This window comes from Pteronotus mesoamericanus, unplaced genomic scaffold (genome assembly GCF_021234165.1).
Source record: "Pteronotus mesoamericanus isolate MK-2021 breed Mesoamerican mustached bat unplaced genomic scaffold, CSHL_Meso_final scaffold_128, whole genome shotgun sequence".
In the NCBI taxonomy this organism is placed as follows: domain Eukaryota; kingdom Metazoa; phylum Chordata; class Mammalia; order Chiroptera; family Mormoopidae; genus Pteronotus; species Pteronotus mesoamericanus.
This window is the reverse complement of record NW_026555305.1, coordinates 1-11,624: the sequence shown is the minus strand read 5'-3', so window position 1 is coordinate 11,624 and position 11,624 is coordinate 1. Positions and strand designations below refer to the sequence as shown.

The 11,624-nt window shown below is 45.4% G+C and overlaps 1 protein-coding gene across 1 annotated transcript; it reads right to left on the bottom strand.

Moving 5' to 3' along the window:
• Positions 1 to 1,830: 1,830 nt before the first annotated feature.
• On the bottom strand, positions 1,831 to 9,665 carry LOC129082528 (zinc finger protein 883-like). The gene is made up of 3 exons (XM_054588224.1): positions 9,639 to 9,665; positions 6,693 to 6,819; positions 1,831 to 4,120 (listed from the first exon to the last, which is right to left on the bottom strand). Exons 2-3 carry the CDS (start codon positions 6,724 to 6,726, stop codon positions 1,953 to 1,955), a joined length of 2,202 nt encoding a protein of 733 aa, XP_054444199.1. The 5' UTR covers positions 6,727 to 6,819; positions 9,639 to 9,665; the 3' UTR covers positions 1,831 to 1,952.
• Positions 9,666 to 11,624: the final 1,959 nt, after the last annotated feature.

The following is an 11,624-nucleotide window of genomic DNA, read 5'->3' as shown; positions in this document are numbered from 1 at the left end:
ATACAGGAGATCTGCGAAGCTCCATTTCTTTTTCGCAGGAACTCGGGGCAGACGGTGACAGGGGGCTTTGGCTTGTGGTTCGACCCCAAAGTAGATAACTAAGCATAAGGCAATTACTTTTTCAGCAAGCACCAAGGCGGGGGGATCAGGGCCGATCTTTACCACTAGCACAAGGGAGAGTGCTGAGGCCCATAAAGAGCATCCATTCCCTGCAAGCACACTGAGGGTCACCAATCTAAGCTTTAAACCCAGGTTGCATGGCCCAAGGTATGGGGGCTCTAATCACTTCTCTCTTCTCTTGGGCTTCTGGGAGTTCTTTGTTCATCCTCATACCACCAGTTTCACCTTCATGTCCTCTTTCAGCCCAGCACACCCCAGATGTTAGACCATAAAAATGGGTGAACGCTAAAATGCAAGGCTTTTTATACTATTACTAACTCTCTCAACTTACAAAAGTGAAGGAGTGTTAATAATGCAGATTATTCCTTAAAGTATATCATGTGTGCCTACCACGTTTTGTACAGCAAAAAATCTGAAAAATTAGGAAATATTTTTCACCCTTAGAAACAATTATTCTAAAATAACCACCCACAATTTCCCATAAAGTGAAAATTACTTGTTATTCAAGGAGTGAAAGTAGGTGACATTGCAACACATATTTTTGCTGTTTTATGTGACAGGAGAGTAGCTGAAATTAACAAAAGAGGTAAATTTTGTGAGCACACGATATACTAAAAACCTTTCAGTGGTACATATACACCTGCAAAATGCTCACTATAAATCCTTAGGGAAAGGTAAACAAAACAACAGAGAAAGCATGATGAACATGTAAGAAGGGCTAGAACTCATACATATAAAACACTCATGATTTTGTTAAATGGGGAGAAACATCCCCATACACTATGAGTAAGAATGCATAAAGTCACAATTAGTTTTGGTTGCACATTGTCAGGTTCTTCCAAATTTACACGTTAAATTCAGAGACACTTCCACACTGTGAACATACAGAATTAAATTCAGAGGTTTCCTTACAAAGTTTTCTTCAGTGTCAGTGCACTGGGCAAAAAATACATTTCCCAAAATATAACAATTTATGCAGTCTGAACACTCCAGTGAGGGTACAAACTTATGGCTAGAGATTCCCATATTCACTTCACACTCGAAGGCTCTAACCTGTTTGATCTGTGATTAAGGTGACTAGGACTCTGAGATAAAACATGGTTTAAATTAAATGTCCACATAAGCCCTACCTCCCATGTAAACTCTTGGGTGGTAAGTGAAAAGAAAGAAAAAGAATTTCCCACATTCCCTGTACTCAAAAGGCTTTTTCCCAAGAGTGAAATCTCTGAATAACGGAGCTCAGCGATATTAAGAAAACAATCTCTCATATTGCGTTATATATAAAAACACATTGCCTCTGTGAACTCTCAAAATATAACAAAGCGAATGGCTAGAAATAAAAGATTTCCCAAATTTCCTTAACTTATAAAAACTTAGTCATTGTGTATTCTCTGGTGAAAGAAAAATCATGGCTACTGGTAAAAGATTTACCATATCACAGCACTCAAAAGGCATTTCTACATTGTAAAAACTCACAATAACGTAAGTTACTGACAGAAGAAAAAGACTTCACTCATTCACTGCAGCCGTAACACCATTCTTCTGTGTGAACTAGCTGATGACACTGAAGGTGAATGCTGCAGATTAAAACATTTCTCACAGCCACTGCACTCATAAGGCCTTTCTTTTGTGTGAACTAGTTTATGCTAACCTGGGGCACAGCTAACGCACATCCTACATTCAGAGCACTCATAAAGCCTCTCTCTTTTGTGAAATAAGAGAATATCAGCAGTTACTGGTAAGATTCCTGAACTCCAGTGCACTCAAAAAGCCTCCATCCAGTGTGAACACTGCCATGATGACAAATGGAGGGCTACTCATGTTTTTCCACATTAACTGCACTCATACGATTTTTCTCCAGAATGAACTCTATAGTGTTGAATAAGGGAGGAGCTTTGTCTAAAACATTTCTTACATTCACTGCACTCATAAGGTCTTTCTCCAGTGTGAACTCGCTGATGACAACGAAAACCATTCCTACTGGAAAACGATTTCCCACATTCACTGCACTCATAAGGCTTTTCACCAGTGTGAACTCTGTGATGAATACGAAGAACAGAGTTACTCGTAAAACATTTCCCACATACACCACACTCATAAGGCCTTTCTCCCGTGTGAACTCTCAGGTGACACCGGAGGTCAGTGCTATAGGCAAAACATTTCCCACATTCCCCACACTCGTAAGGTCTTTTCCCAGTGTGAATTCTACAATGCTTACGAAGGGCAGAGCTCATGGTAAAAGACTTCCCGCATTCACTGCACTGAAAAGGCCTTTCGCCAGTGTGAAGTTTCTGGTGAGAATTAAAGTTTTCTTTCCTCTTAAAAGATTTCCCACATTCACTGCACTCATAAGGCTTTTCTCCGGCGTGAACTCTCTGATGACAAATAAGGTAAGAGCTACAGGTAAAAGACTTCCCACATGTGGTGCACTCATAAGGTTTTTCTCCAGTATGAACTCGCCGATGACAAATAAGGTACGAACTGCAGGTAAAAGATTTCCCACATTCCGTACACTTATACGGCCTTTCTCCAGTGTGAACTCTCTGATGACAATTAAAGTGATACTTCCTTCTAAAAGATTTCCCACAATCACCACACTCATAGGGCTTTTCTGTAGTGTGAACTTGCTGATGATCGCGGAGGGCAGAGCTCCTGATAAAAGACTTCCCACATTCCCTACACTCATAAGGCCTTTCTCCAGTGTGAACTCTCCGATGACAATTAAAGTAATATATCCTCCTGAAAGATTTCCCACAGTCACCGCACTCAAATGGCTTTTCTCCAGTGTGAACTCTCTGATGATCATGGAGGGAGGCGCTACTTACAAAAGATTTCCCACATTCCCTACACTCATAAGGCCTTTCTCCAGTGTGAACTCTCAGATGGTCATGGAGAGCAGAGCTGCTCGTGAAAGATTTCCCACATTCTTGGCACTCATAGGGCTTTTCCCCAGTGTGAACTCGCTGATGGTAACGGAAAGCAGAGCTACTGGTAAAATGTTTCCCACATTCACTGCACTCATAAGGCCTTTCTCCAGTGTGAACTCGCTGATGGTAACGGAGGGCAGAGCTACTGGTAAAAGATTTCCCACATTCACTGCACTCATAAGGCCTTTCTCCAGTGTGAACTCGCTGATGATAACAAAGGGCAGAGCTACTTGCAAAAAACTTTCCACATTCATTGCACTTATAAGGCCTCTCCCCAGTGTGCACTCTCTGGTGACATTTAAAGTCGTATTTCCTCTTAAAAGACTTCCCGCATTCACCACACTCATAACACTTTTCTCCAATGAGACGTCTCTGACTGTCAAGGAGGGCAGAGCTACTGGTAAAAGATTTCCCATATTCCACAAACTCATAAGGCTTTTCTCCAGTCAAAACGCTGTTAGGAACACAGAGGGCCAAATTATCGGTACAAGATTTTCCACATTCACTACACACACAACACGGTCCTCCTGTACAGAAATCATGGTCCTCGACAAGTGTGTCATCACAGCCAGTGGCTTTCTTGCATTCTCTGGGGTTGTAATAATGTTGTTTCCTTTCAAAAGTCATTCCAGACTCGGAGAGTTCCTTTGACCCGTGCATGGTGTGAGTAGCCGGTTTCTCAAGATGTCCTGAGCTGATGAGCAAGCACTTCCCAACCTGACTAGAGGTGCAAGACTTCTGTGACACATGGGAATTGCAGCTCCTTGCAACTGAGACCATGTCCGCACTGCTCATGAAACCATTCTCTGCCGTGTCCTGCTCCTGGTGCTGGTGGCTCCTTGCAATGAAATAAAATGGTTTTGCACATGCCCCACACCTCAGCAGTGTGCGCCTCTTTTGCGCTTCCTGCTCGTCAACCAAGAGGAAAATGTCTCTCAAGACACGGCCACAACTCTCACAGGGATGGCTCTTCTGGGAGGTCAGAGCTGCCTTGGGATTCTTAGCCTGCGAGACTCTTACAGGTAAGTTTTGTTCACTGGGAGCCTCCACATCCTCTGCTCCACAGCAGCAACCTGAACAAAAAGAAATGCTGGTCAAGTACATAATGGCATAGAGGGAGGGGCTTTTCTCACCACTAATTTCCACCTGTCACATCAAGGAAGGATTGCATGCAATAATTTTCAAGACAAGGGAGACAGACTCTGAAAAGTGGTGGTTGTGCAGTACCAGACCAGTAAGGTCAGTAAATAATGGGCACCGCATTAAACGAAGCACACTAGGATACGACGGGACACAAGGAAGAGAGCCAGGGTTTAGAAGTTGTCTCACTCCGATGGCTGCCTGCAAAAACCTTCCTGCTGGTCAAGTCAAGCTGTGCAGAGGAACGTGTAAGTGCCACAAACCATGAAAATCACCCGCAGCAGAGCAGATGCTGTGCAAGGTTCACACAGAAACATTCGCACACTTCGAGGAGCAACAGGCATTCACCAAGGGTGGAGAGCACCAAAAAACTCCTCAGGGGAACAGCTGTCACGTAGCAGATACAGTGGCAGATACTAGTCCTGGCTGGAAGTCAGAGTAGAAATGATAACGAGGTGAACTAACAGGCGATGTGCCAACACTGGGAAAGGACAGGGAAATTAAGCTGTAGCCAGTGGCAATGGTGACAAAATACAGTTAAACAGAACAGGGTCTTCATCATGATTTAACAAAGCCCTGACATCAATCCCTTGTCAAGGACCGTTCACCAATACCAGACGCTATGAGCCCATCCTTGTATGACGGCTAGACTCATGTCCCTCTTCTGATACACAAGGGACGTTTCCACTTCCCTCCCACTTGAGCAATTGCATGCGATACCGACGATGCAACTCCTGAGGCAAAACTGAAGAGATGAAGAACCAGCACTGTCACAGAACAATTCAGCCCGAAGGACCAAAGGGAAAAGATCTATGTGAGTGACGACAGAAGTTTCGCACAATGAAAAATACAAATATTCGACCCACTTTGACAAGAATTAGACAGTTATCCACGATAACACGCACCCTTTGAGGAAAGGGGGAAATGCTTAGGAGACCGTGAGTGGAGAATTATACAAAGAACTGCACGGAAAGGACCGTAAAGGAAAACTGCCTTACCAAAGACTGTTGGGTTAAAAAGACAAGAAGGAGTGAGATCTTCATCTCATAGCTAGTGTGCATGTGCTACCATGGATTTTAATGGCCTGTTCCGTGAATGACGATGGCAACCGTTGTCGCTGAGAACCTCGGGCTTCCCTGTAATACCGGCATGCTGCCCACAAATTTCTCCTCAAAGGGACCTGTAGAGTTTGTGAGCATGGATATCAAGAGGAATCCCTTTGGCCACAACAATAACATCAGTATGTCCCTGGAAGCCTTTCTTCCCCGAGACTCCAAAAAAGGATAGCTACAGATGCGGAAAACCGCTGCCCTGGCCACTGAGGGCCCCTGCTATTTTACCTACTTGGACCTCAGCTGAAGGGGCAGGAAGAATGGTAACTGAAACTTGTCTTCAGCTCAAAACACAACACAGTCCCTACCAAGCACTCTTGTATCCACATGCAGATAAAACTGCTTTTTGTCCTGGTTGGTGTGGATCAGTAGGTTAGGAGTTGAATCCCACCCAGGCACATGCCTGCGTTGCAGGCCCAGTACCCAGCAGGGAGCATACAAGATGCAATCAATCAATGATTCTCTCGCACATCAATGTTTCTCTCCCTTCCTCTCTCCCCCATGCCCCTGTCTCTAATAATTAGTGAAACATCTTTTTGAAATAAAAGTGTATGGACACATATAGGTTGAAAAATAAAGAGATATAAAAAACATTCCATACAAATAATAGCAAAGGGAGGAAAAGTAGCTAAAATTCTATCAGACATCCTCAATCACTGTCACAAAGAAAAAGGACATCTGACGATGATGAAGGGGTCAACTCACAAGGAAAACAACTTTAATTCCATTGACACCAAGCTGTGCTTTTCCCTCATATTCATGTTTCTCCCTCTCTTCTCAATCCCTTCTACTTGCTCTAAGAATCAATAAATGTACACACGGGTAAATATTTAAAACATTTATGTAGGAATTATAAACAAGAACATAAAATGCTATTCCTCACTAATCAGTGAGCAATCCACTAGGCTTCTGCAAACACTATTGACCTCAAACCCATCCCTGCAAGGGTTCAGTACGGGAGGTGTTGGGGCTGCAGGGAGAGATGAGCCATGGAAACAATACATGTCTTGCAAGGCACAAGGTCTACAAAGAAAACGGGGAGAACAAACACTGTACAGAGTGCTCATGTGAGGACACAACAACCACTGACGAGTGAAGGGCCCGGGGAAGATGCAGAATCTACTCGAGGTCACTGGTCAGTGTGAGGTTTTGGGTTTTTTTTTTCCCTTTGGAAAGTGAGAGTTAGTTTATTATGACTGGTGAAATGAAGCAAAGAGAAGGATCCCTGGAGACAGGATCAGGGGTCACCCAAGACCACCTACTGCTGTCCACTGATCCCCGGGTACCGTCTGGTCAAGAACCTTACACCTTCAGATAGAAGGGACTGCAACCCTCAGCAAAGGGGGGCGCAGTCCTGCCGAACACAAGTGTGCAGGGAAAGGGAGTGTCTTACCCAGGGAAGATATGAGAGCAAAGTTCTCCAGCATCACATCGAGATACAGGCATCTCTGAACCTCATCGAGGAGGAGCCATTCTGTCGTGGAGAAATACACGGCGACATCCTCAAAGGTCACAGCAACCTGTAAGAATTAATACAAATGAATCCGGAACAGTCTGCGATGCCGGAGTCCTATGTTCCCCCACACCCAACCCCTTGCAGGGCCCCCAGTTCAGAGAAGAAACAAGCTCTTAATGCTGCCGCAGCACAGTCTCATTAATCACTCACATTGCCCTCACCAATGGCAGCCAGGATAAGAGGAAGTGCAGCAGAGAAATACCATCTAAACTTGCGGCCAATCCTGCAGGGCCCCATTCTTCCTGCTAAGCAATTCCAGTAAGTCTCCCAGAGCATGCCTCCAAAACAGAGCCAAACATGGTCTTAGGCTTCACCGGTAGATCCCAACACCAAGTACCCGTGACCATCAGCTCACACTTCCTCTAGCTCTGCACACCACTGGGTGATCTCTACCACCTTCATAGCTTCACACCAAGGTGCACTCCCTCAGCTCTGTCACCTTCATTCTCATGCACAAAAGAGCCTCCACTTTTGCTTGAGTCCATCCTCAACCCTTCCCCAGACTTCCAGGCTCCTGTATTCAGCAGCTCACTGGCAGTTGCCACTCACTGCTCATTGAAACTTTTAAAAATGTTAATCAGAAGAACATTCTGATATTCCTAAAGAGAATTAACCTACCTATGAAAATCTTCCCCAGCCCAGCAGAATGGAGCCTGCACCATTTCAGCTACTAGGACCAAAATAGCTGGTGTTGTTTGTGAACACTTTCCTTTCTCTCCTGCAGCTGCATAATCTGAAACTCTACTTGCCCTTCTTAAAAAATAGAAGACAGTGTGGCTCAGAGGATTCAGCGCAGGTCTGTGAACCGAAGGGTTGCAGGTTGGGTACCTGGTCAGGACACAAGCCTGGGTTGAGAGCCAGGCACCGGTAGGGGGCACTCAAGAGGCAACCCCATGTTGATGTTTCTCTCCCAATCCTTCACCCTCCTTCCCCTCTCTAAAAATAAATAGATAAAATCTTCTAAAAAAAAAGGAGGGGGGAAAGTGGAGAAGTGTATAAAGGGAATAAAAGGAAGTGGAAAAATTGGATATAAAAAATGAAACATCAAGCCAACCTTTTCTCCTACCTTTGAAGCCCAAGTCTGGGCTCCCTTCCTCTGTTCTTAACTTCCATAACCAGTGTTGCACTATGAAGCCAGATTGAGCCCAGGAGAGAGCAACTCCTTCCTCTTATGCAAATGACCCATTATCTCCAAGCAGATTCCCAAATTATCTTTTGGCCCCATCACAGGTCTGATTATCGAACCCCACCCTCACATGCTCCTTTTTATCCCACCTAAGAAGAGAAGACTGATGTACCTATTCCTATTCCCAGCTCAGTGGACTCTCCAACCATTTGGATGGGCAGGTGTCTCTCCTGGGATACCCTTCCATAAACTGCTTACACTGGATGCCATTGTGCACCGAAAAATAGGGGTGGAAATTGGGGGAGCATGGGGTGGGGTGGGGGTGCAGTTGACTTGCCTACTCAGACCAGCTTAGGGAGTCCTCCATGATGGCCTTAAAAACTAGGAAACTGAAAATACCCCTACATATGGCCTCAAATTAAAACTTTTTAACTAAAAGCGAGTCACAGCAAGGAGACATGTCCTAGGCCTGTTATCTTTCTGAGGAAGGTCAATTTTTACCTTAAATAAGCCCGTCTTTATACCTTTGCACCTATGTTAACATACTTTTGGAATATCAGGGTGATTTTTTTTTTACCTCTCAGAGCACAATCACTGCATCACAGCACAGACCAAAAAACGTCCCCATTGTTCTTATTGTTTTGTTAATGAAATATTAACTATCCTATAGCCGCCAAGAAAAAGAAGTGTCTCATCATGTGTACTTTGTATCTAATATCAGGATTTTCCTTCTTTATTTTCTCCTGACTCTGAAACCTATCACCAATGGATTTCAAGTTCCCCACTCATCAGAATTTTGATTCTGATGTAGAAAACCAGTGGGAGAACTCTCATCTTATGAAGCATCTTGTCACCCAGTTGACTTTTTGTTTTCAGTCAATTGTCATCAGTTTGGTTCAAATAACGTTAAAGATGTCTCAACAGGTTTGAATGTTTCTTCCTTTAACACCAGAAAGGGGGGAACCTTGCTATTCCCTGGGACCTGCAGTCCCCACTTCCAAGAGCGGGGTGAGGGGGGAAAAGGAAGTCTTTAGAAACTATAAGGCAGTGTCATCACCAGGGAGAGACTGCGACACCGTGTCCTTGTCTAGTTGCCAAAATGGTGTTCAACTTCAGAACCTGTGGGAAGACGCCATCGATCACACTAGAGCTCCTGGTAAGCAGGTCTCAGCTGTATCTCAGCGCAGCCCTTGGAGCCTGGTCACCTCTGGACAAGTGTCTCCTTACTGCAGCCTCTCACCGGCCCTGCAACTTTGAACAACCGCCTCTTTTCCTGGGCCTCCCTGCCCCCATCGCCCCGCTCCAGGCGGTTTTTTATCTCAGCAGCATCTGAAAGGCTTTCAAAACCAAGAGAAGCCTTTGTTCTCTCTCGGCCCACAACCCTCCCGGGCTGCCAGGACCAGCAGAACGAGGGCGCAGCCCCTCCGCCTCAGGAAGTGACTCCACTTCAGAGAGTTTAAAGCACGTGGAAGGCCGCCCCCAGCTTGCGGGTCCTGCAGGGTCAGCACCATCGGCCATCGGTACCCAGCGGGCCCTCAGCCCGTCACCCTCTCCCACCCCCACTGGATCGTGTGTCACCCACGAGCGCCTCACGGCCCGAAAGCCGGCGCCGGGGCTGCGGGACGTCACGGGCCCCCCGCCCCCGCACCTCAGGGCGCAGCGGGCTGAGCCGAGGAGGCCCGGGGCCGCGCACTCACCTCAGCCGGGCGCCTCGGGACAGCCGCCCCCGCGCTCCGTGGGCGGAGCGGGGCGCCGGGCACTCCGGGCCCCATCCCCGACCCGGAGCCTCACAATCGCGTCTGTGACGCGGCGACCGGGTCTTTCCGACTTCTCGTCACCGCATGGCCGCCCAGGGAGGCCCAGCGCTCAGCGATTCCGACCGCTGCAGTCCCGACTGTAGACAAAAATGCCCGCCAGCTGGGCGACGGAAGTCCCGCCCCTGCGCGTTTTGCCCAACGGAAAAGCCTTTTCTCAGCCTTCATTGGCTCGGCCCTCCCACAGCCTTCTGGGTAATGTGGTTCCTAGAGTCCACGGAGGTGAAAAGGGTTTTTCCCTCCTCATTCCAAGGGACGGCACCGAGAGTCACCGGGATGGGTACCGGGAAATGACGCGTCCTGGTCCAAAAGAGTTCTCGAACATGGTAAAAGATGTCATGTTTCTGGGGACGGTCTCGTGTGCCTGACGATGAACATGCGCTAACTCGGCATCTCCACGCAGCCCGTCACAGAAATGAAAGGAGGTTGTCCTGCATTACAGGGTCTGGAAAATTTTGTCAGACAAATCACCTACGAACACCATCACATATATGACAAATGTAAGACAAGACTGTAAGGCAATCCTTTCAAGTGAAGAAAACGAACATAAAAACCCTAAAATTTAAATAGATGTCACCCTGGCTGGTGTGACTCAGTGGATTGACTGCCGCCCGTGAACTGAGCGGTCACGGGTTCCATCCCAGTCAGGACACAAACCGGCGTAAGCCGGCCAGGTCCCCCGGTAGGGGGCGCGTGAGAAGCGACCGCACATTGATGCTTCTCTCCCTCCTTTTCTGCCTCCCTCCTCCTCTCTCAAAAATAAATACATAAACTCTCTTAGAAAATGAATAGAAGTCAGATGTTTCTTAGAAATAAATCATCCATTATGAAAAATAAATTTTTGAAAATACGGGAGAATTGAATTCTTACAATGTTATTGATGTTTTTCTTCAAAATGATATTGTGACTACTCTAACAAAAGAAATTTTGGACTCCCCAGACATAGTTAAGATCAGAGGCCACATAATATCTCTTCCATTCCAAAGGATAAGATAAAGGACATAGTTGTAAATTATATTGAGAGTAAATAAAGAACATATTCATAGTGAAAGTTAACCTATGTATACCTCACAAACTAGAAAAGAGCACACAGTATTGGAATTAACAAAAATGTGGGGGGTGCATTTATGCCATAAATAGAGCAAATCAGTAAATCTATAGGAAGCCTGTGTTATTTAAAACAGTAGAGCAAATATCACAGTAAAATAGAAAGCAAAACTTGAAAAATGTTAAAACTAAGTAGCATAAGAGTTAAAACAATTTAAAATCCTACCAGATAGTATTTAAAAATCACTTCTAAAGAATGAGAAATACAGTATTTGCAGCACCCTGCTACCTGGATGCCACTGGTCATAGAAATCATCTGACGCCCTATCCAAATTACCAGGATGGGAAAATTGTATGGCAGTTTTCTTGTCCATGGAACACCAACCGATTTAATCAAATCCTTCTCTTTTTCTGTGATTGCTCTTAAAAATCTTGAGGATCCACGTAATTGTCATTTTGGTGTGCTGTTTTCACACTGCAACAGCACCTATCCCTTTAAAATGTACTGTAATACGAAATATTTTCTCTTTGACATCTTGGATAACCTTCAACAAATGCTTTGAGGAAACCAGGCTGTAAACACCTTTGTTTACCCACAGATATATGTAACACAGACCTAGAAGAGCCTCTGAAACAGTTACAATAATTAGTAAATGATTGTTGAGGAAGTGAAACTTGATGCCATGTCTTTCCTCATGCTCTTCTAAATTTTCCTGCTTATAACAATCTTGTCACCTATTTTTACCTCGGGTTCTCATGAACGAAATGGACTCACAGTTAGTCGAAAGAACAATTTCATGGTAGCCAAGTTTCCAGCAGAGT